This window comes from Anarrhichthys ocellatus, unplaced genomic scaffold, assembly GCF_004355925.1.
Source record: "Anarrhichthys ocellatus isolate YVR2014 unplaced genomic scaffold, GSC_Weel_1.0 scaffold56, whole genome shotgun sequence".
NCBI classification, from domain to species: domain Eukaryota; kingdom Metazoa; phylum Chordata; class Actinopteri; order Perciformes; family Anarhichadidae; genus Anarrhichthys; species Anarrhichthys ocellatus.
The window spans coordinates 506207-532225 of NW_022280086.1; the positions used below are offsets into that span (position 1 = coordinate 506207).

The following is a 26019-nucleotide window of genomic DNA, read 5'->3' on the forward strand; positions in this document are numbered from 1 at the left end:
CACTACCTGACATGCCTCTGCTGTTAAGTTTCAGAGCTGCACATGGACACTGAGCGGCATGTAATGCTGACGTCATTGTAGGCCGGCTCGCAGGCTCTGATATGTCAAAGAATACGCCCAACATGTCAAACTAAAGATCTGATTGGTTGAACACTATGACAATCAACAATATCGTCCCCATTTACTTTAATCTGCACTGGCTGCAGACGAGAGTCTGCAGGCCTCTCTTCTTACCTAGAGACACAGAGGTGGAATCTGATTGGATAAAAGCTCTACTTAAAACAAGCTGCACTGGAAGCAGAGCAACTGAGGAAGACAGTAGCTGTGCAATGAGAAAATAAGATAATGCTCAAAATATTTTTATAAATTATAATACATGTAGTGTATTTCAGAAAAATTATTAAATTATAAAATATATATAACTTTGTGATTCTGTTTAGGCCAGCAGAGAAGGCCTTGCTGGCCCCTACCGCCAGCCACTGTCTGCAGCACTCGCTGTGAGTGAGCGCTGCCTGTTGCTGTGTGAGCGCTGGGCAGCCCCGCCCCCTTGCAGTCAATGCCTTTAGGCAGCATGACAGGGAGCGGAACAGTGAGTGCGCTCTTATCGCGCTATTTTAATGAAGTATCGATACTAAAAATATGCAAAATCGTATCGTTTTTAACGTACGGGTACCGCGGTACCTTTTTAGTATCGATACACCGTGCAACATTAGTTTGTATATTAACTGTTAAATCACTGACAAAGTAGTTAGTGGATGAAAAAGTATTCAGATCCTTCACTGCAGTAAACGTACTAATATCATACTGATGAAACAATAATCCACTAGGAGTAAAATACCTGCATTCAAAACCTTAGTCAATGTTATTATCAGCAAAATGTACTTTAAGTGCAGAAAGTAAAAGTACCCGTGCAGTAAAATGTACAATATTTGCCCCTGACCTGCAATCTGAAAATCTCCCCCTAGCGTCGGTGTCAGAGTGATATCCGGTTTATCCCAAGACGAGGATTGTAACCAATTAGATGTAGAGATACAATGGAGACTGGGACCGCCCACTTACTGTCAAAAAGAAAAACTACTCGCGAGCGAGCAGGAAAAAGACTCGCGAGCGAGCGGGTTTAAGCTTCGCGAGCGACTTTTGCTCGCGGAGTGATGTAAAAGCGCTCGTCAAAGTAAAATACGTGCGCGGCTGTTTGATTTTCGTGCGCGCATGGATCTCATTTGCGCGCTCGGATTTTGACAGTGATTTGCCTTCATGCTATGACTCACATAATCACCGAAGACGTGTCCTCGCCATCCTTATTGGTCTTTCAAAGTGACGCCTTGTGACGCCGATTTTTATGCGGCTATAAATAGGCTCTGTTGCTTTTTTTTTTTTTTTTAAGGTGTGGGGGATTGGGGGTGCGTGAACCCAGTCGGGATGTAGAAGGGGGTGCGTGGCCTAAAAAGTTTGTGAACCGTTGGTCTAGACAAAGGTGGCCTCACCGCATTAGGTACCGATGTTGGTGCGTAGCTCCTCTTCACAATTCATTCCTCTTCATGCTTCCCACGTGACTAACAACTCTTTTCTCAGATGACACCTTCACATTGTTTTTCCTGACCAACAGTCCAGACCTCAAAGAGATTCTATTCAAAAGCAGCTAATCCTTACATTTTAGAAGCTGGAAGGAATGTGAACGTTTTTGCCTGATAAATTAGTTTAAACTAAAAAAGTGACACTCAAAATTTATGTTGAATTTTCTGTCGATCCAATAATCAATTAATTGACTTTGCTAGGCTCCTCAAAGTGTTAATTTTCCGATCATAACTTTGCAACCGAATGCAGTATGCAATGCTCAGCCAGAGTAATACATTCGACAGGAGTATCATTAGTAAGTAAGGGGGGGGGCACACAATTAATTAATTGTTTCAGCACCAATGAGGGATAATGTGAAATGTATTCACAATGTCATGCAAATTATTTCTTTTCAAGTGAATTTGTCCGCATATTCCGAAAATATTTGGTGTATTGTTGGAAATTGTTAGAAATATGAATTTGAACATGTTCAGAAATAGTCTCATTATTATAACATAAATGTGCAGGTTGATTAATGTTGTCCTGATCCTAATAGATAAATGGTTTCATTTATTTACACTCCCCTTCATGGTATCACATGCAGCCTGGGAATAAACGGGCCCCCTCCTCTCCCCCTGGACTCCTCATCCGCGGGGGCCTCGGTGCGGGCGCTGGGTGTCGAGCTGGGCTGGGGGGGCTTCTCACATGTGGCCTGGGGATGGGTGTGCCACGTCCCGTCCCGGTAGGTGCAGTAGCATACTGTCCACTCGTCAATGTTCACACGTTCCCCCGCTGGGATCACCCTGTTCCCAGCAAAGCAGTTGGGACCTGGAGTGACAGGAAAGACAGTACAGGTACAAGTGTTGCTCTCACAACCTTTTTTTGCTTTCGTTGTTGTTTGCTTACCCTCAGTAGTGAAAGCACTACTTTATGCACTACTTTATTGTTGGGTGAACACAAGCTCGCTAATTAACATATTACATAATGTTTGTTTAATCTGTCAAAAAAAACATGCATTGTAAAAAAATAAAAATAAAACGTATTCTGGTCTTACGGGGGTTGTTTGCTGCCAAGACACTAAGTAAACATTATAAACAATATACCTGCAAACATCAGCATGTTAACATTAACCACTGTTAGCGTGCTAGCATAGCATAGTTAGCATTTAGCTGTGCTCAATTAAAGCCTCACAAAGCATAGGTGCTCTGTTTTAGTCTTTCTTGCTGAGGGTTAGGGTTACCCAGAAGTATTCAAGTGGCAATCAGCTAGTTGAATTCTCTAAATGCTCAGGAAACGTGCTGCAATGCTTCCTTTCTCGTGTTAAGAACAAATGGAAAGGAGATAAGGCCGTCCCACAAGCCTAGAATAAGATCTTCCTAAGTACTTATGCTCTCCCTCAGATCTTTCCTTGACCTCATGATGTTTTCCATGAGGACAAGGAGAAAACAGAGGATGTCATATTTTCTACAGACAAACAAGACACATTTAGAGACTAGCTGGTGAACATGGTGGAGCATTTGGCAGCTAAAGAGACAGATGTCCTCTCCAGAGTAGGTGGAGACAGAGCTAAAATAGAGTGATTGTTATAGTGTTGTGGTTGCACACTTTAATTTTCAGGCTGGTTTCTGCAGTGAAAGCAGTTTTAAATGAGACTTGAGTTGGGAAAATAAACTGCTAGTTTGATTGAAGCACAACTTCTTTCTTCAATGGTGGTTCAAGTTCATAATGAAAAGCCTTATTGATGTGTGCATGATATTAATATAACATGATACAAGCATCATAGGGAAAGCTACAGATACTGATTTTTATTTAAGGTCAAATTAACCTGTCTATGACAAAATCCTTCCTCTAGATCAGGGGTCTTCAACTAAAATTCCAAAAGGTCCAGATTGAGAAAATCTCCTCAGGCAAAGGTCCGAAACATTACATAACAAAGCTTTTGAAAAATGTGCATTTTAAAAATAAAATAATTCATTTTAGAAACATTTATTTCACTGAATTGTGCTGCAGCTTTAAATTCAGTTCATTCAGGTGTGAAGTGATGTCAATAAAAAAGCCACAATATTATATTTTTGTCATCTAAAAAGAGAAATCAGTGAGCATGGACTTCATGTGTGGTTATTAAACCACTTGTTTCAGCTCTATTCTCTCTGTTAACATCATTGTTGAACAGTGAACTAATGTGTTAGGATTCTGATCATTTTGGGCTCTTAGGTTTATTTTCTGCGTCTTCATTTCAGATGTGAGTGGATACGTTTGTTCAAAGGAGTTGTGCTCTGCCTCGTAGTGCGCTTCATTTGCCGCTTTTATCAATAGTTACGGTTTCTGAACATATGAGACATGCTGGTTTTAACTGCCTGTGGTAAGAATTAATATAGAAGATTCTGTTCATTCTTGCTTATAAATTCTGTTCTCTCTGAACACGTTTCTCTTTTTGGAGAACGCCATGTGAGATAACTCTCTGATTAGCGCAATGCTCCTGCTCTTCTTTCTATTTCCTCGTCTCTCCCCCGTGTGTCATGGTGTGTGTAAATCTCACGAGAGTCAGGAAACTTGTCAGAATGCCCATATTTGATTGGCTGAGCTGCATCACGTGATGTGATTTACAACTCATTGGGCGGTGTGTTTCCTGCACCGCTGAACAAGTGCCGTATCGGCTGAATAAGTTGTGCCGGTTAAAGTATAAATTAGCTATGTAATATGTTAATAGGTTTAAGATCCTGGGTCCGGATCCGGACCGCGGTCCGCCAGATGGGGACCCCTGCTCTAGATGCTATTTATTTTCGTGAATGCATGTAATATACTATAATAGGATATCTTTAAATCACGAAGTTATGTATTGTTCAGGATGGACATAAATACCATGCAAGCAAAAATGTAAACTGTCTGCCTTTGATATGATTTGCATCCCTCAATCACAGATGGGGGTTCCTTTATTTGGCAGCTACCTGTAAAACAATTACCAACGCCGGTCAGCAGGAGCACAGGAAGTACAGTTCATCTGATGCCAGATCCAACCACGTTCAATAAAGCACAGCTGATGAGAGGGAATTTGACAGCAGCGAGGTGAAAAAAACAATGACGCAACAAACCAAACCATCTGTTCCGCTGTCTGTCCAGCAGAGGAGTAGTAAAAATAGAAATGGCAATTTAGATACAACTGCCATAAAGCAGCAAGGCAACTGGGAAGCAGATGTATGTGGTTTATTTTATGTGCTCATAAAGAATCAATGGTTTTGGTTGTGAAGCTACTTTGGCTTTTAATTTTATTCAACAAAAAGCAATCCATAATACAAGTTATTATTATCCCTGATGCTATTTCTTTCTGACGCACACACAAAACCCACCGATGTAAGACCTTAATGCCAGTGGCAGTAAAAGCGTGTATGACATAACAGGGAAGGCTCCATAAGCTGCTGTGTGACGTAACCTGTGCTGCTTCTGAGAGCTGCAGGGTGAACACTGTTACAATGACGGCCTTCTAATGATGTGCAGAGGGCATGAATGTATGTTAAGGGAGAGTCAATGAGATGGGATATCACAGCACGTGGTTATGCTCCTGCTATGGTCTGGTATTTATCCGTGTGTAGCATCACACGGATAAAACTGATACCAGTTAAGAGGTTGTGAGTGGAAAATTTGATTTCAGCTCAGTAATAACTATGTATGGAAGGTAAGCTAGGACAGCAAGTTGGAACTCATAATTCATAAACCAAATTTGTTTGCCTTTGTCCTAGAGAGCAGTAACTGAAGTAGTATTGAGTAAAAAGTTTACAAATTGGCTGGCAAACTGCATAACAGGTTGTAAAGCCGCTTTAACGCTTCAACGTATTTTTACACAGATTATTTTAACCCAAACAATTGTCACCATACAGCACTCTGTTTTTGGATATTCTTCCCAGAATGCAAGATAAAAAGTATTGACCAACAAAAAGTGTTCTCAACCTTGGTTTACACAACATGAAAAACATATTTACAATAAAAAAGCTTACAGCTTCTAAAGTCCACAGATTGCCAAACCAGAGTACAAATACTGAGGCACGTATTTTCTGGTTCTTTCTTTATTAGCTATAAACCCACAGCTGTGTATCAATGGAGGCTGAAGTTCTTAACTGTCAACACCACTGAGCGGGGCCCTTTGCTTAAATACCAAGACTTTCTCTCAGAACTGTCTCTGCTAAAGGATAAGACTGGCGATATCCTTTCTCTTTTATTATAGATGTAGTTTCATAAAAACAGGAGGAAATAGTGCATGTGTTGGGGACTTTTTTCAGCTACAGATTAATACATATGTGTTGGTGAGTATTTAGGACAGCACGACAGTGTAAGTGGGTTTGAGTCCAAATAGGTGTGACTGTGGATTAGTGGTAGTGTCACAGCTCTGCCACTTCTATCTAGTTTTTTCCACCTCTCACTCACCTAATCAGTTCATTCAGTGCACCTGCCAGTCACACGCACCTCATCAGCTCATGACTCTCACCTGCTCACTCTGCCTCCTCCACTATTTAAACCCCTGTCTCACACACACTCACTGCCAGATCGTTCTATGCTCTCATGCAATACTTTCCCGCATACACCCTTGGACTGATTCCCCTTTGCCAACCCTGCCTGTTTCGGACTACCTCGCCTTGCCTCTGCCCTGGTAACTCGCTCTGCCTTCTGTCCTTGACCACGAGAACCTGTCGCTGTTTTCCTGAGAATATTCTTCCTGTCGTGTGTGTCGAAGAAAATAAAGAGTTCAAGTCAAACTATTCCTGGTGTTTGTCGTACCGCTCCTGGGTCCTTACTACACCCGTAACAGGTAGAGCTCTACCAAGTGGTTCTATCCCTAGCCCCGCTAGTCCATGTCGATGTGTCCTTGGGCAAGAAACTTTTGGCCACATGGCAACATTCATACCTGCCCATCAGAACTAACTAACATTCATACCCATACTAACTTGCATGGTAGCCCTGTCATCAGTGTATGAATGGATGTGGATAACATGTAGTGTTAAGGCGCTTTGAGTGGTCGGAAGACTAGAAAAGAAAGAAACAAGTACAGTCCACTTACCACAAACTACAGTATCTGTGTTGATGGTAATGAAGGAACCCAGCTCTGCAAAGTCCAAAGTCCACTTGTTTGCATGAATGTGCTCAGTATTTTATGGCAATCTCCCAGTCAGATCAGGAGACATGTTGTGTGCAAGGTTGCCCCCAAAAGAGGCTTTCTAGAGAATGGCTTGTTGAGTGTCCAAAATTGAGATGGTTCATCCTCTTGGGACCATTCCTGAGTTTAGTAACTTCATCACATTATACCTGTTACATAGTTTTACTCCCTTGTGTGCAGGTGGAAACTGTGGCTTGATAGCCTGCAGTCCAAGAGGAAAGACCAAAGGGTGACCAAACACATTAGTGGTCCTCTGTGGACCATGAATATCCACAGCACATTTAAGGCACATAAATTAGTTTAGAGACACTCATGGACCAAAGTAATGGACTGATAAAGAGACAGCACTTGGTGTGAACCCAACACTGAGTCTTACCAGTCTTACAGATGGGGCAGCAGTGGTTGGGCTCGTAGGTGGGGTTGACACAGTGCGGGGTGGGGCAGTCCGAAATGCTGCAGTACACCTCTCTGTTGGCCTCGCAGCGACATTGCTCACACTTCGACAACTGAAAAACACAAATAATTGTAATGTCATTGACTTCAGGTTTTAACATATGGCCATTTAACAAAAGTAGTCCCATTATCTGTGACCATTTGGTGTAATTACAAATGAGCCCATGGCAGAGGTGACTGGTAGGTTCAATCTCATTATGTCACAGAGGATATGTGGACAGTCAATATCAAACAAACACACACAAAGACTGGTTGGATGCCCTTCATCAATCAGTTGATGAAGGGCAGTGGAAGGACAGGTATTGACTGTTTTTATAAACAGTCAATACCTGTCCTTCCACTGCTCAATCCCCACTGAGCACATGGCAGCTGTTTTGTTGACCGCACAAACAAGGAAGCCCCTCTTTGTATGATCAAATGTTGAGCAGCTGTTAGAACTGGCTTTTAACTCACTCGCAAACTTTTCAAACATGTGCTGTTATGGCCTATGTAGAAATTATAAAATTGCACTAAATGCACAATTTTAACATTTATTTTACCATGATTGCACAAGCAAAGAATTATTTGTACTCATCTCATCATTGCTACCTGGTAAATCCAATATTCACTTAGCCTAGACTGTGTATTTAGCAACAACAAGTTCTACTTCACACTAATTAACTGTCTGTCTGCTGCTATTTGGTGCTGATGAGATAGTGTACACAGAGTTTATCAGAGCATGTTTGTTGAAAACAGCTTTCTGCTGCTACTGAAAACAAAGCTGCTGAGAGTGAACTAAACAGTTAAGTTGCTGAAAAAGCTGAAGGACGTTAAAACACCCTGTCGAACTGCAGAGTTGATTATAATTTCACATTACACATAATTAGTTCTGTTGTTGACTAGTGCAGCTTTAAGCTTTCTATAACAACAGAAACTTTAGCAATACAATGTCGACCACACAGAGAAGACAACTACTCACCCACACACCCCTTTTCACAAAAAAGGTAGAATACATGACCTAATTGAAATGTATCACATGTGATTTGTGATACATTTCAATTAGGTCACGTACGATCCACCATGGTTAGCTTATAGGCATAATATAATGAAGCTGCATGTGGTCACTAACCGGAGTGAACATACACGATCGGGACGGTGGAAGCCCTTGGGTTAATCCAGCAACTATGGGTATGCAAATATTCTATTCTACTTTCCACATATGTGAACATAATGATAATCTCATATTAATATGATAGAATATTGAATACTTTTGGGTCCAGGATACAGTTTACATGTCAATAATTGTATTCAGGGTGGATGCGACTAAGTACAAGTTTGAGGTACTTGTACTTTACCTGAGTATTTCCATGTTATGCTACTTTACACTTTTACTCCACTACATGTACCTCACAGCTGTAGTTACTAGGTTTTGAGATCAAGATTGTACACATTAAATACATGATCAGTTCATAAAGTATCAAGTACCCAACATAATATAAAGTTGTTAAGGTTTAGCTCTACCTTGCCAGGAATACAATTCCAATTAAAGCTGCGAGCAGCGATGAACAGGCCCTCGCACCTTCCTGCGTCTCGGGGTACTGGCGGGACGCCGGCAGAAGCGGCCATAAATATCTGCGACCATCAGACAGCGCGGCCACAAGTTAGACATATTTTTAATGCTTGTACCGTGTGACGCTGGAAATTATGTAGTGCAAATATTCCACCAGTTCCTGTATCCACTTTGTGATGCTAGAGAACACGCACAAACATGCATTGTGTTGCTCTACATCAAGTATAGACCACATCATGTAAATGTCATATAAATCGGATTCAGTTTGTCAAATAACGCTGTCTTCCTGTTGCCAGTAGGTGGCGCTATGACTGAGTATGAATTGGCTTGTAGACATCCTCAGGCCATGACTGTTATCAAATATGGCAAGTTTGGGACATATTTGAGCAAGTCCAGTGGAGTTACATCAGCTTGTTGTTTAATAGCGAATCACCTACAATGGCCGCCACGTCACGGCTACGCCATTCTATCAAACGTAAAGCTTTGAGTAACTTTTAATTGCAAAGGTCTTTAGATTATACTGACCAAATTTGAAAAGGATCTGACTAAGTCTCTAGGAGGAGTTCGTTAAAGTATAGCGACTAGCAATCATGGGAATATTCACACAAAAATCAAAATGGCCGACTTCCTGTTCATTTTAGAGCATTATCCCAAGACACTTTTTTTTAAGTCTTCATGTGATACATGTTCCTACCAAATTTCATACATGTAGGTCAAACGTAGTGCTGGGGCTGCGATTTTGAATATTTGTAGGGGGCAGTATCGAGGCAATTGGAAAGGGTCAAGCCAAAAAGCCATATGAAATATTTATTTCCATCACCTATGACACCTGTGTGACACCTGTGCAAAGTTCCAAGGCTTGTTGAGCATCCTAAGTCACAAAAAAATAAGCTTCATTTTTCATGGCGAATGACGCGTTGCCACGGCAACAGCGTTTAATGACAACTCACAATATTCATGATGAAGCATTATCAATGTCTTACGGCTTAGCTTACCAAATTTGAGACTGATCTGGGCAACTTCCGAGTTGGAGTACATCAAAGTATAAAACTTGTCATTTCATTTTGCCAGTAGGTGGCGCTATGACTTTGTGAAAATGTTGTCATGGAAATGTGCTCAGACCTGGACCAGCATCATGCATAACAATTTTGGGGCAGATTGAATAAATTACCTTGGAGTTACAACTTTTCCTCTTTAATGGCGAACAGCACGAAATGTGCGTCACATGGGCGCCATATAAAACGAAGGTCGTTCAATGTCAGTAGACCATTTTAGTAACTTTTCATCATTAATGTCTTTAGATCATCTTGACCAAATTTGAAGTTGATCGTATAAATTCTGTGGGAGGAGTTCGTTAAAGTACAATGCCTGAAAACGATGGAAAATGCCTAAAAATGCAAAGAAATGGGGGTATTACTGCATCGCCGGCTAGTGGTTGTATGGAATGAAAATTTGAGGGCATGTTACAGGACACAATGTGAACATATGCTACGGATTTCGTGATGATAGGCCATATGATTTTGAAGTTATATATATTGCTGTAGAAGGCCACACCCCTATTAAATTCATTGGTCCATATATTCTTAATGCAATAAGATATCAACAAGATTTTCATAATTTCTGATGATATAGATCCAATAATGATTCACAGCAAATTTGGTACGAATCAGATCCAGGGTCTAGGAGAAGTGAATTTCTTTTTTTTTTACAAAATTCAAAATGGCGGAAAATTTTGGTAGGCGGAGCTTAGGGTCCCAAGAGGATTTTTTGTAGAACTCATTCATTTGCTCATTTCCATAAAATTGTAAGTCATTTGGACATATGGGCTGTCGGGGCTTGCATTTCCAACTTCTAGGGGGCGCTAGCGAGCAATTTTGTCATCCTCGAGCATGGGACCCATAAAATATCATATATTTTCCCACAGTCCTGATATGCTTGCCAAATATGGGGATGTTGGAGACATGATAAAGCCCCAAAAATGGCGTTTCATTCGAGAGAAAAAGAATAATAACAATAATTCCTACAGTTTCAATAGGGACCTCGCGGCCCGACATTGTCGGTGCTCGGGCCCTAATAATAAATAGCCCACATAACTAATGTAACACTTCCAGTGGAGCCATTTTGCACAATGAGCACGCCACTTTAACTGTTGACACTTAAAATACAATTTACTACAAATACTTGAAATTTTACTTAAATACGATTTTGAATGCAGGACTTGCTACTTTTGCTAATGTAAAAGTACTTCTTCAGACTTTACTTATGTGATGAGGGATTGGGGGGGTCGGATCTTTCTCACCCTGAACTCCTCAAGGGGTCGGTACGTTTTTCCCCCGTAGACGCAGACCCTGGCCATAGCCTCGCACACCGGACAGCATGCTTTATATCTCATCCGCGTGCACCGGGGGTGGATGCGGGGACACTTAGGTTGGACGCACACAGGGCCGTCCACGGTGCACGTGCACGGACACGCCGTGGGGCTCGGGTAATACACTTCTCCGATTCCGTAAACAAACCCGTGGTCGTCGATGCACCACTTCCCCCGGTAGTCCCCGAACTCGTAATCCAAGTCGGTTTTGGAGGAGTACTCCGCAGCCACCGCGAGCTCCGCGACGCGCCCCGGACCGGGCGTCAGGAGCAGCGGCAGGACGAGCGCGATGGAGAGGCAGCTGAACGCGCGGTGCGGCTGGCTCATGGTTACAGGTTACCCTCACCGACACTAACCATCTGCGTGTCTGTGAGATTCTCCCACCATCAGGGGCGCCGGTGACGCCGATACACGCGCGTCAGTCCGGAGTGTCACTGACATGCTGCCCAGGAGTTCATTCATACACATGGCGGAAAAAAAACAAGCGCACCTTTAAAGCTGTGACTGTATTAACAGGAAATATTAACAGCAAACTTAGTGAGTTGGTCTTTAAAGCTCCGGAAGTGATTTTATGAAACTAATTTAAGTTTAGTTTAGTTGTAACAAGCAACAAGACACGTAATATTATAATACATGAAGGTGCTAAACTTCATGTATTATATTTCCATCACCCTGAGATTCCCTTTTACTATAAGGGAATCTCAGGGTGATGGTATTATAGAGAAGTGAGACAGGACAGAGAGAGAGATGCATAGCAACAATATAATACAAATAATAGAAATATGACCAATAGTAGTAGCAGTGGATATAATTGAACATTACCACTAGCATAAATATTTCTAATATTTAGTATAATCATTTCTTGGACTAATCACTCCCCTGGTCAACAGGAACTACTTCCTGTTGAGTATTTTTTTTGCTCAGTAACTTTATTGTCCGGTTTATTAAGTCAAGTCAGTGGCAATGCATTCTGTTGCAAGTATGATTTAAATGACTTTTTGTCAAAGAATAATCCAATACAACTTTCTTTCATATTAATATTGAACACAGGTCTCCTAAAGCTCAAGGCACTGCATATACTCTAATTTCAAGCGTACAATCATTTCCTTTCAAAATGTATGCTGCAGTGTAGACTAAATACTAGTGATATTATTTTGTGATAATACACATACAAAAACCTAAGGATCAGTTTTACAACACTTACTTTTAATATTTAAAATCTAATTTCAGAAATAATGGCCAAATTAGGAGAAAACACCATTTAAAAACAAGGTCTCAGAAGATCCAGCAATTTCTAGTGGAGCAAAAAGAACACAGCCACAAAAGACTGAGAAATCCTCTTTAATTGGCTAGATAAGTCAGTACAGAAAAAAGATGCAAAAACAGGCATATTACTAAAAAGTCCAATTCAAGTAGGAAACGGTCCTTTAAATGCACAAATGACTGAGGTTACATGTGGCTGAGGGTTGCATGTGCATTTCCCTGCTTGTGGCATTAAGATGCAGTCTAAAAATAGTCTTTCAAATAAATAGCCTCACCTTTTAGAGGAGCTGACCGAGTATGTCAGCACTTTCTCCATACATGTGATGAATGTTAACTGTATACACTCAATGCAAGACATTATATATCAACAGATTTTTAAAAAACATCATTGCCCATCATTTCATTTGTTACGTTTCTTGCACACATCGGGTGTCTGGTCCAACATATGATTTCAAGTAACAGTTTTCCTCAGTCTCAACTCTTTGATTAAGACTGGTTATTTTTCTGATTCTTTCAGGAGTATGGTTTTAATATAGCATGCTGAACTGAGTGCACCAATAACGAAACTGTGCCTTTCTCCATACTGACTTCAGAGCTGGAGACAGTCACAAGGTCGAGTACAGATTTAATACGACTGAATTTCAGTATATTCATCTAAAAGGATCAACTACATCTCTAAAAACACTAATTAGTAGTAGTTTTGCAGTTCACAAAAACTGCTAACCTAAACAATTGAGGTTTTATATTGGGGTGGGGCACACAAAATGAGCTTCAGACAATCCAGACTCCGAACATGAATCATGTAATGTACACCAAGTACTACATCAGTAATACATCAAGTGATATTAGAAGTGTGTGGAATTCAACCATTTCAGCAACATCCAACAGTACAAAGTGTACACAGTGGAGGTTTACATTCGAACGATGCATGTGGATGAACAGCCATCAGCAACTCCAGAACCCCCCCCCCCCCCGGTGTCGGGGAAGAAGTGTTATGGACCATGGTAATGAGTGCCCTTCACGCACCAGCACCGTGATGTAGCAGAATAGCTTAAACAAGATGATCAACATATCATCATATTTTGAGAAATTGATAATATTTCTGAAATTCCAGCCTCTTTAATGTGAGAATGTTACTCTGCCAACTGTAAATGTATGTGAAGAATGTACCAATGGATGTTGAACAAACAGGAGCAGACTGTAATAACAGCGACGTTTAGGTGGCACGTTGGGAGGGGTTACTGCTGACATTATAAAGTCTGTATGTGGTTATGTTATGCTTTAAAAAATCCATCAAGAGACATGATTATAAAAGAGGAATGGCTTGTACAATGCCTGGAACACACACACAAACTTGCTCGGGTCTAATTTTGATTTCGATTCATTCGGTCACATCAACAAAGCAGGCGTGCTGAGATATACATTTTAAAAGAAATTTAAGCGACATCCTAATTTCCCCAACAGGATCTTGCTTGGCCCAGCTGTATGAATCCGGCTCATGCACTCTTAATGCATGTTAACTATTATTGACCATACTATCAGAGCCTCAACCATTCAGCACTGCTCATTCACAAGATCTGCTATGATAGAGCCACCATACATGTCTCACTTCATCAACACCTGGTGCTCCACCCAGAAGAGGAATACAGGAGAGCTGCAGCACGTGGAGGCCTTCTATAGTTACCACTGTGTATCTAACAAAGCGACTACTATGCATCATACTGTTGGCTGCTCTGACTGGGGGGTAGTAGTGGTGGCGGTGGTGGTGGAGGGGCTGGTTCTTCTGAGGGAGGGGGAGGCGGAGGTGCTGCAGCCACATCAGGATTAGCCACGCCGGGGTTGGCTTCCTGAGCCGCTGGGGTGTCAGGTGTTGTTGCTGCTCCGGCATTGCTGTCTGAGGAAGGAGGGGGCATGCTGTTCCTGCTGTCATCACTGGGGGTACTGCTGCCTGGAGTGCTGCTCTCCCTGGGTGGCTCAGGGGGAGGGTTTGCTTTATCAGTGGCAGAAGGGGCGGGGTCAGATGGAGTAGACTGAGGGTCTGACGGGGGCTCTGCAGGAGCCACCTCATCTGGGGAGAGATTGAGAGATAAAAGCTTAAAATTGTTCGGCAAATTTGGCATTGCGGGCGAGTACCACACTCTCAACTGGATATTGGACTTCCTCATAAACAGACAAACACCATCAGTTCCTGAAATCAGCATCACAGAGAACCTGAAAGCTCAATAACAGCTGAAGGAAACTCAAGGGGGCAGAATTCCTTTGTCAACCTGTACAGAGGAGCAATAGAAAGCATGGTGATCGTGGGTTGTGCACGGCCCAGGGAGGTAGGGCTCTGTAGCGGGTTATTAAAGCCGACCAGAACATCATTGGTACTCATCTACCGAGCGTCAGTAATATCAGTGAGGTGCCTGCACAGAGCCCAAATGATACTAAAAGGCACCCGGCTGTCTGGCAAGCAATACAAAAGTATCCACTCTCATGCAACCTGACCAGTGTTTATCAAACTTCATTTCATGCGTTATTGAAAACCTAAAGACATATTAAATACTTTAAATACCAAATAAACACATTTAACTCAAGAGCCTGAGTTAACAGGCTTTTGGTTTTTCCTCTCATCAGTAAAATAATGTATGCTAGCCCTTAATATTAGATTCAATGTCATAGGTAGGCGACAATTATCAATTATAATTAGTGCTGGGCAAGTTAACGCGTTATTATCGCGTTAATTAATTAACACCGACAATTATGTTATCGTGCGTTAACCCAGTTTTTTTTTTTTTTTAAATTATTATTCAACGGACATTTTTAAGACAAGAAACCCCCCCCCCGGGAGACACGCCAGTTCCGGAACAGTCGGTACCTCCTGTCTCACGCGCGCACGATGGTTTCGTTACAGGATCAAACGTGACAATATTAAAATACATATTGTGGTGTTTTTAATAAACATAATTACGTGAGAACAAACTGCTCTTAACTGCAACTATGTTTTAGTATAACTTCCACATGATGCACGTTACTGCCACAGTACAGACTACAAGTTCCATGCTTTACCTACATTCCCCTGGGTCCTAAGTCCCTCCATGTACAGCTTCTTATCACCCTCTATGTACCAACATACATTTATAACAAATACCACACATATTACAGTAATCAGCGCTGCATACGTGTCTGACCAAAATACCAAAAAAAGCAAAAAAAAAATTGGATTCATTGAAATTATTTTTTTTGAATTTTTAAAGTTGTTTAGTTTGGAATATGTATAATAAGCATATAATTTAGTTATCGCTACTGAGAATTTAACAAACATAAAAAACATGACGTAGATAGGTTTGCAGTTTTCAAGAAGTATATTTCAAATTGCATCTATTACACACATGAAGATAAAGTTGTGAACACGGGCTGAATATCTATTATCAGAATCATTATAACTGTATTATAACTGCTGCTGTGTAAAGGGAATACTGCTGTTAAAAATAACATTTGTTTAAAGTGTATGCAAACAAAATGTTATTGCTCTTTTGTTCATATAGCAGCACTTTCAAGATAACAGTGCACAATACATTACTTTTGAATTCATTATTGAACTTTGCCATAACAATGCGATTAATTGCAGACAATCATGCGATGAAAAATGTTAATTGTTGCCCAAGGACTAATTAAAACACAAGAAAATGTCAACACTGTAGGTACCTGTCTCCATTGGTGTGGGCTTGTCCTCCTCTTTGGTCCCTGAGTTGGGGTTAGCTGTGCTGCTAGCATTGGCACTGCTCTGCTCTGCAGCTTTGTTTCCAGCTGCCTCCTGTTGCTGTTGCTGTTGCTGCTGCTGCTGCTGCTGTTGTTGTTGTTGTTGTTGCTGTTGCTGCTGCTGCTGCGCCTGTTGAGCAGCTTTCTCTGCCTGCTCTGCTGCCTCTCGCTCTCTCTCCTCTGCCCGGCGCCTGGCCGCCTCTTCAGCAGCAGCCATCTCTGCTGCTAGCTTCTCCATGTCCACCTCAACCTTCTGACTGCAAAGCTGGAGACAGAGGGAACACTCGTGAAACAATGGCTTCTACAAAACACAATTGTCTATCTACAAATTGACCTAAAGATGTCACCAGATTGAATGCAAAGACACAAAGTTATATACGTAAATTAACTTAAGGTGAAAACATACTTCAGTATGAATACTCATTTTGTCTACAAATCAGAATGTGCAATCTATGCATTGAAGTCAATGCATAGATTATGAGTAATCATCTTTTTTAAGTTTCAGGTTCACGTATAGTTCTTTTACACATTCTCGATGGATGTTTAGCTTTCTGGACTAAAACCTCATCCTTGCTTCTCACTCTGCCTCAAGGTATAAAGGTCCTGCTGTACCCGCTTGAGCTCAGTGTTGAACGAGTCAGTGGTCTCCAGGAAGCGTCTTTTCTTGTCTTGGTGGCGATCCTCAATCTGCAGAAGTTCTGCCTCCAGCTTCCTCTGAAACACACAGATGAAATACACGAGTGTGTGTTAGTACTTGTCATGTGCATAGGATTACATTCTACCAAAATGTTTTCAGAAAGGAAAAAAGCTACTGAGCTCCTCTCATCTCGCATAGAGTGTGTTCGTCCAACCTACCTGGTGCACCATGAGAGACTGGACCTGCCTCTTGAGGACCTGCATGCGGGCTGTGGTGACCACCGAGCGGACGTCAGGCACCACGATCTCACTGAGGATGTCACTGATGAGCCGGTGGTTCCTCTGGAAGCGAGCGGCTGCTGTGTGCTTCACTGAAAAACCATCATCGTAGTCTGGACGGAGGAAAAATACGACACTTAACAGTCCACCAGGAGAGAGGAGGGGAGCAGGTTAGCAGCTCACATTCACACATGCTCTGCAGATATCTACCCCAAAATCACCTTCAAAATGTTTCTGTTTGAAGTGCAAAGAACTAAGCATGCCCCCCCCCCGGGGGAATCTTACTTTAAATATGAGCTTTAAAATGTAGCATTCTGGTGTACTCTGAGAATAAAATTAAGTGATAAGACAATATTTACTTTAATAACTGAATAATAAATTAGATTTTTGCTTAATCAGTATTTCAGCTCGAGTTGACCAGCTGGCTAGTTAGCTTCTTCTTTTTTTCCAAATCAATATTATTATTATTAACCTTTATTTTGACAAAATTTATTGAGACCGAGGTCTCATTTTCATAAGTTTTAGTCATATAAAAACAAAGATGGCAAGAGTAGCGAGAACCATCGCCTGTACAAAATAAAGTGATTCGTTTTCATTGAACCCTGTTACTGTATGGCTTCATATTAACTTCCACTGTTACTGTACAGCTGTTACAATTGTGGCCTGTCTTCTATTTGCAATTAATATGCATTCAATCCAGTTCAATTATTTAAATGGAAATGATAATCTAATCTGACTAAAGTAGTTTATCAAGACTAAAATAATAGCTGTGATCTATACACACCTCTGCATTAGTAACCCGCTGAAATGAAGGTACAGGCACCTTAACCCTCTCTCATTACTTCAGGGTTCTTGAGAGCAACGTGGGACTGTTGGTACACTGGCTGTGGTCATCACAGTGAACAGTGTGATGAGAGGACATGTGAGTACTTGTTGCTGTAGTTCATCTCCTTGGAGCAGAGGCTGCATTTAGCATACCCTGCTTTATCAATGTATTTAAAATACTGTGACAGCAGGAAGCTGTACTCACGTCTGTTTAGACCTCCACCTTTATCCAGGCCCAGCTCCACTCACATCTCAGCCCTGTATCAAGCTGCGCTACACAAACAGCCTCCTCTCCCTGAAGCTCTTTGACCTCATCATCTCATCAGTATCTGGGCCTCATGTTTCGTGGTCATGAAAGTTATTCTGACCACGAAATCATCCTCATTCTACTTTGAGTTAAACAAACAACCTGCAACCAGATGCACCGGTGTTCCGGTTTAACATGAACGAGTGAACTGAACCGGAACACGGGGGGGGGGGGCTGAATGTTTCATCACGTTACGTGTTTTCCTCCTAAATTGCGATAATGACGAACGTTAACAGTCGACAAAGTTCCGCATGCAGTGGACGTTAACTTAACCCAGCAAGTCTGAACGGTAACGGAACATAACGTAACTTAAACTTTAACGGAGGGAAATAACGACGCTGTAGACATCTTAACGCTGATTGGCCAAGACTCGACACGTCACATGAAAGATGTTTTATTGGGAAGATCACTATATAACCTGTCTCCTTGTCTCACTCCAATCTGAGAAACGCTGGCTGGCCAGTTGACTCCCCCCCCCCAAAAAAAACACTACGGATCTACACGATTCACGTGGATGATATATTTTGATTCAAAACGGCGAATTCCGCCGAAAAGCGACAAGTTTTCAGGTATGACATCTTTAATATCTTGATCGATGCACTTTAGAAATCAAACATTCATAACTCAAACTTACCATCCGGGTCTTCAGCAGGCTGAATGCTCATGTACGGCTCTCCTTTGTCCATGCGGCTCTGCCTCTGTCTGCTCTCCTCCTCCATTGCGGCCTCGGCCCGGTTCTTAGCGTTGACGTAGGCCAGGTAGGCTGGTGAGTTGTGGTAGGCCTTCAAAGAGTCGTTATACTCAATCTGAGAGGAGAGAGAGAAAATAATAAGCTGAACAAAATAATACAACAATCTATCTGATCCAGATTGTTTCTGTTACAAGCCATTAACTATTGTCGAGGGATTATTTTGTGTATTTTTAATGTTGGGTCAATTAAAGTGGCATTCCACCCAAAATCTATTTTTTGAGCATCAAAGACTCATCCCCTATAGTCATGTTTGAAGCTTTTTTTTTTACAACGCCCTGTTCTTCATACATGAACAATCAAGTAAGCCTAAATTGGATTATTGAAGATATGTGACCGACTACACAATGAGATATTCCTTAAAAGAGTTTGCCATTTGTAGAGCACATTTAAGTTAAATAAATAAATCTTAAAAATATGTCATGTTATAATTTATACCAATGTCTGTCCAGAATTGCATCATGTCACCATTTTATCCTATTATACATCGTCATAATTAGCATATGAATTCTTGATTTATAGCCAAAACATGTCCAAAGTCTAATCAGTTTAACCTCGAGTGCAAGTGCATGTTATGTTCCACACGTTCACAAAAACATAATGCCTATGTTGCAAAACTCTTAAGGCAATCACTTTACCTTTGTCTTTAGTAAACAACATTTGTATTAAACATAAGACAAAACAGGGCTGTGATCCATCACTAGATGAAACTATTCTACTACTACTATCTAAATAATGTTAAAAATAGATTGGCTAAATAATTCAATGGCAACTGTGATCGTTTTGATGGTCAAGAAAAAAACAGCAAATTTCTGGTTACCGCTTTTAGATTTTTCAATTGCTCTCAAATTGATTGGCTTAAGCTGTATTTAAAAAGAGACATCTCAGACACTCAGGACTGTGCAGACCTGAACCGTAATGATGACACTTCTGGCAGCTCACCTTCTCAGCTTCGTACTCGTTCAGGTAATCTTGTTTCTCCTCATCGGTCAGGTCTCTCCACATCCCTCCGATAATCTTTCCAATCTCCCACAGCTTCAGGTCCGGGTTGGATGCCTTTACTTGGTCCCATACCTTGCATTTGCGCACAAACGCAAGATGCAAACACACATGCACCATTGAGAGCATCGCCCCACACACACACACACACACACACACACACACACACACACACACACACGACATATGGTCACAACAGGGAAACTGCAGTTGATGGCAAGTTAGGTTACTATAAGACAGTGAAGGAAATAAAAGAGGAAAAGTGCTAAGGAAGGAAGAAATTGGCTTCAAAATTATTATTTGGTATAAGGTAAAGCATATTTTGTGTTGCAAAAAGATTGGATGGAATGGAATGAAATATATCTAAAGACAGAATCACCAGTTTTACGTGAACATGAATTTGAGTAGATTTTGTCTTTACGCCGTAATCAACGTTAAAATGTCAGCTCTAAAACTAGAGAAGCAGCAAAGCAACAGGCACAAAAGGGAGAAATGAAGGCAGATCATGCTTGCAGAAGGAAACACAAGGAGATGTCATTTCTCTTTATCGTTGACAAACATGGGAGGCTACTGTAAGCCAACGGGAAAACAGAGTGGAGAGTATCCACTAGGTGGTTGAGGTGGTGGTGAAGGCGTCATGGCTTGGCTGTTTCCCACCCTAAAACCCCTGTAACTTTTCAGGGGATGGGAGGACAAGCAGTAAAAGCAGACACCGTGGATGGGTGTCTTACCTTCCTGCTTACCTTCCGGCTGTACCGCATGTAAGGCATCAGTGGCTTGTCTGGAGGTTTGGGAGGCTTTGGGACGGTGATCCCTGAGGAGGTCTGTGGAGGGAAGACAGACAGAGAGAGAAAAGGGAGGGCAAAGAAGTGGAGAAGAAGAAAATGAAGGAGGAACAGAAAAAAGGACAAACAGTTTAGAGAGAGAAGAGAGAAAAGCAAACATCAGCTGATTATGGTCTGTTTATGTTGAAGCTTGTATGAAGGCAAATTAAGAGGCGTTTATGTGAATATGACAATACATAACTCTAAAGTGGTCCTGAATGCTTTCCTAGTTCCTACAGCTAAATACATTTATGATGCATATTGATTGTTTGGCAGCCAACCCTAGCATGTCGAGAAAAACAGTTCAAGATAATCTAACAATTACAAACGGTTGCTATTTAGAGGGTTTGCTGAACGCCAGTCAGCTAGACAACAAGCCTGTGAGCTTTGTGGCTGGAGCAGGAACCAAATCTAATTCCTGTTTGCATTCCCACTGCATCTCAAAAACTGTGCCGACGAGGCAAATGACATCCACCAGACTGGCCAACTGAGGGATGCATGGCAGTGCTCCATCCAAGTATATCATCAGTTGTATCAAACAGCTGTGCAAACATTCATAAAGCTATAGATTGTAATAACCAGGAACTACAGGCGATGCTTGAAAATGTCTCACTTTAGGACTAAAATAAGCCAGAAGGTCAAATTCACCTACTTGCAATGAAAACATTGAACTCCATATTTACAATGGGACAGTTGTGCACAAGTCTAAAAGGTGGATTTGTTCCGTCCATACATGTTCTCTTTGAGTACAGCAGTGTAACGCCATTAATAGAAATGTGAAAAAATTCAACCCCATGTAACAGCCTGAGTGAAAAATACATCATGGGCTACGTGTTTTTCAAATTGTAACCCCATGTGACAAATCAAATGGTTATTCAGAAACATTTTAAAAACCTCATCTCACTACTAAAAAGCAGCATCGTCTTGCAGGCAGGACAGCAGAGGTTATGTCACAGAGATGTACAAAGAAGTATTGAAGCTAGGTCCATGCTTGCCGTAAACCTCAATCCAGACAATGACCGGTCACAGCCTGCACGTCAAGCGCAGAGGTTCCAAAAGCAGCACTTTCTCGCGTGCTCGCTCGGCGCACGACTGGCAGAAATAGTTCCATGATAAAAGCACTAATAACATTTCTGAGGGTTTTACAAAGATAGACAATTTGTTTTTAAAATATTTAGAAACAGGAGGTCCTAAAGATCTACATTTGAGTTTCTATTCTGCCAGCCAAATCAAATGAGATATTCAACCTTTGTTTAATTATAATGAATTTAATACTTGAGTTTTCTTTACAGGTAATAGAGGTAATAAAGTAGTCCATGAATATAAGATGAGTTAACAGCCAATTACAACTCCTCCTCGGCATTGTGGAGAATACTCCAACGAACAGCACATTGAGCATAGACGCCTTTGTGCGTGGTGCCTCACACGGGTATAAACGACGCTTTACAGGGCAACACACAGCAGTCCCATTGAACTATGAAAGCTGGTAACCATTGAGTCGCGCATCTCTGCAAGTTGGTACAAAGTGGCTGTCAAGACACCCGCTTGTCCCATTTGCCCTTAGTACCTTACAAGCAAATAAACACGCAAAACAGTGGTGGGCTGTCAGGGCCTGCAAGGCCTTCTCTGCTGGCCTAAACAGAATCACAAAGTTATAGCTATTTAATAATTTATCTTAAATACACTACATGTATTATAATTTATAAAACCATTTTTCCCATTATCTTATTTTCTCATTGCACAGCTACTGTCTTCCTCAGTTGCTCTGCTTCCAGTGCAGCTTGTTTTAAGTAGAGCTTTTATCCAATCAGATTTCACCTCTGTGTCTCTAGGTAAGAACAGAGGCCCGCAGACTCACAGTTTAAGTGAATGGGGTCGATATTGTTGATTGTCATAGTCTTCAACCAATCAGATCTTTAGTTTGACATGTTGGGCGTATTCTTTGACGTGAGCATTAACGCGCAGCTCAGTTTCCAGGTGCAGCTCTGCAGTGAGGTGCAGCGTGCTGTGATTGGTCAGTGGGCGAGCACGTGACTATTGTGAAACTTAAAATAGCCATCAGAGTAGTAAGAGTTCAAATTGAAAGATATGGAAGAATTATGACATTTTTTGCATGGTGTAGATTATTTTATTTTTATACATAGCTTTGTTTTGTTTTTTTAACACTCAATGGCTGAAGGAGGAGAAACGGATTTGTGAGTTGGGATTTAACCGTGGGATTAAACTCTTTGTCAACAAAGAAAGGAGGATGGAGTTTGTCTTTAAGTGATCAGCATTTGTTAAGTCAACTGCGTTTGTTTTTTTACATCTAATATCTGAATGGCCCTCGAGGGTGTAGCAGAATGCGTGTTGATGCAGGTCTGCTGGGTTGATTTGTTGTCATATGAATATATGTGACTGGTTCTTGTGAGTTTGTTGTTGTCATTGTGTTAATTATATAGATTTGGACTGTATGCATTGCCCGTTAATTACGAAGCACGGAGTTATTGTTTGTTAAGCTAGTTTAGCGTAGCCTCCCAGAAGTCCGGTGCCTCAGCTGTCTTTTGTTTTGTTTTTTTTTTGTTCCGGGTTCAGAGGTCACAAAGCCCGTTGTCTGCTACGTGAGCATAGTCCACCGAAAACATTATATTTCCCACAATTTAAGCTTCTGCATTTTCCAAATGCACTAGTATTATTCAAACGTATTGTTCGGTTCGTAAGCCTCGTACCGAACGGTTTAATACGAATATGTGTTTTGTTACGCGCGTCATAATGAGATTATAAGGTGGTGTTTCAGCTGCAGGACAGCACTGAAGGCCCAGGTATAAAATGCACAGCCCGCCACTGACGCAAACACTCATTAACTGAAAAATAAAAAACGTACAGCTGTCCTGTGTTCTCTTTAGGGACGCACCAATGACCTTCTAGATCTCCTAAAGAGTTTCAAGCGACAAAAAATGTCAATAAGAACCATCCATCATAGGGATTAGAATTTAGATGTTTCCAGCGTTTTTTCCTTGCCAACAGAATGGAAGTAAATGTTTGGTGAAGCAGACTTAAAAGTATTCTAGAGTGAAAAGTCTAAATGAGTCAGAATTACCTTGACACGTTTAAAACTGACACCGAAAATATTCCTTCATTCTTTCATTTACAGTCTGAAAAATGTTAAATGCAATATAAATAATGCTTTTGCAAAACCCACAAAACACCCCTAATTTGTTCAGAAACTAAATTTAAACTTCTAACTGAAGCTAACGTAGCAACCTACCGATACTTTAGGCTCAGTGCATCTTACGTGACGCACTGAGCCCATGTGTGGCATATTTCACTATATGACCGGGGAAATGATGGTGACTGAACACGACCCCTCCTCTCCTATCTGTGCCCCTATATTTAGCCCAAGACAGTTTCTTAGTACCCTCCCTCTTATCCTGCACCCATCCCATTTTTTGGATTTGTTTTCCAAATCCCTCCATCAATTCATTACCCTGCTGGAGCCTCCGGAGCTCCCTCCCAGCCGGAGGTTGTTGTAGGCCAGATGGCTGTAAGGGTTGTAGCCCACAAACCCTGGGGTGGAAGGCAATTGCTGATGGAAGACAAATGAGACAAAACACGAATGAGAAATGGTTTACAAACAGAGGAGGAAGAGGGATAAACATAAATAAGTGAAAAGGGGGAAAAAGTGAAAATATATGCGTATTGTTTTTCTTGTTTGCTTTCCATGATGTCATCATGCAAGACAAAAAAGGCAACTGGCTGCCAGGCTGGCATTCAGAATTCACAGTGGGAATCTTGCATGTAAATCAGGTCCTTGTGACAAGCTCATGTTCTTAAGCCAAAGTTGCATTTAATTAGCCATGGAACCGCAACATTGCATTTCAACTTTAAACAGTTCTGCCCCCTGCTATCAAAAATAAGCTTGACTACAACTGTACACCAAATGTGCTAAACTCTGATAGTTGATACCAAAAAAGGCTTAATATCTTAAATCACATGTAATCATTAAAAAGCGCATGTGGCACATTGACTTCTGCGCAAAACCATAAATGAGTGGTGGTATGATAGTAAAAAGCAGAAGTGAGAGCGAGGATGGAGAGCTGAAAAACGTCCAGTGTTCAGACAGAGAGAGAGAGAAATTAAATGAAAGCAATATAAAAAAAAATGTGGAGAGAGTAAGACATCAAGAAGGAAAGATAAAAAGGAAACCAAAAAGAGTGTACAGACCTAACATGGCCCTTTGGCCACTAAACAGTAAAAACTGAGACTGGAACTGAGATTTGGACACTTACTGTTGTCGGGGCAGGGGGGGGGGGAGGGGCGTAGGATGGTCGTTCTGTGAGAGAGAAAAAAGAAAGAAATGTTAGGCCACTGTTACTGCAACCTGCTTTGTGTGTATTTTGTATTTTATGGCTACCTTTGCTAAAATCATATTTGTTGGAATGCTGTTAAGCCTCTTAAACTTTTTCAACTTTCAAATCCTTCTACTGCCTCATACTTTCAGCTACAGACATCATTTCAACTTTCAAATGTTGAGAAAACCCTGAGCTATTGTATGTTACAATCTTTTTGATATCTTTTACACTTTTTGAACTGCAGCAATTTAACTTTTATGATTTTTTCAGTCCTTTTCTGCTTTTATAATGAGTGTGTATTGCGCAGCTTAGAGTGCGTGATGTCACCGCTAGAGTGAAGAGCAGCTTCAGAATCTTGTGAAAAAATATTTGTCTTTTGCCACTGACTCCACAATCTTCAATCTTCATGCATAATTTGTGGATGGAAAAGTAGCTAATCTTGTCCTTGTCGTAGACAAATGACTGTGGAATCCCACAGATTTACACATTTGGCACAGAAGCCTGTAATTGAGGAAAACCAACTTTCTGCTCCATAGAGACCAATGTTAAATTTTGCTTCAAAAACATCTTTCACAGAACACGGTACCCCATTTCTAGATCGCCAGTTAAGCCACATTTTTTACACTACAGACACAATTTTTACAGGATCTGTTCTTCAACTCATCCTTCCTCTCATTTATTAATATCGGAGCAATAGGAGCTATGGTTATGCGAGTTTTGATGATTTGTTTGAGAGGTGTTTCCCTGTTTTATCTCCATTAAAAGGCTGGAGGCACACAGCTGTTTATGATTGAGCTCATTAGTGAAGCTGATAAACACAGACTCAGACTCTCCAACTGGTGCGTCCTCACCATGGCAACCAGTTACACGCACACAGGCACGCTCTTTCTGTCCGTCTCTCTACACACACACAAGACTTGGAGGCATTGTTAGACCTCCTGTCTGTCTCACTCAGTACATAGAACTGTCTGTCTGACTCACTCAGTACATAGA

General features: G+C 41.3%; 2 protein-coding genes across 2 annotated transcripts in view; both read right to left on the reverse strand.

Annotated features, from left to right (window-relative positions):
* Positions 1-1245: 1245 nt before the first annotated feature.
* Positions 1246-11706, reverse strand: LOC116396526 (von Willebrand factor C domain-containing protein 2-like). The gene is made up of 3 exons (XM_031871178.1): positions 11002-11706; positions 7077-7206; positions 1246-2382 (listed from the first exon to the last, which is right to left on the reverse strand). Exons 1-3 carry the CDS (start codon positions 11395-11397, stop codon positions 2141-2143), a joined length of 768 nt encoding a protein of 255 aa, XP_031727038.1. The 5' UTR covers positions 11398-11706; the 3' UTR covers positions 1246-2140.
* Positions 11707-14022: 2316 nt separating this feature from the next.
* Positions 14023-26019, reverse strand: part of LOC116396534 (SWI/SNF-related matrix-associated actin-dependent regulator of chromatin subfamily E member 1-like) — a 15200-nt gene continuing 3203 nt past the window's right edge. Inside the window, exons 3-11 of the mRNA XM_031871189.1 lie at positions 24964-25007; positions 24162-24260; positions 20603-20695; positions 19815-19946; positions 18759-18930; positions 16933-17105; positions 16690-16791; positions 16024-16342; positions 14023-14401 (exon numbers count right to left, since the gene is read on the reverse strand). Of these exons, the coding sequence (XP_031727049.1) occupies positions 14043-14401; positions 16024-16342; positions 16690-16791; positions 16933-17105; positions 18759-18930; positions 19815-19946; positions 20603-20695; positions 24162-24260; positions 24964-25007 (1493 nt within the window). The 3' untranslated portion in view covers positions 14023-14042. The remainder of the gene's footprint in view (positions 14402-16023; positions 16343-16689; positions 16792-16932; positions 17106-18758; positions 18931-19814; positions 19947-20602; positions 20696-24161; positions 24261-24963; positions 25008-26019) is intronic.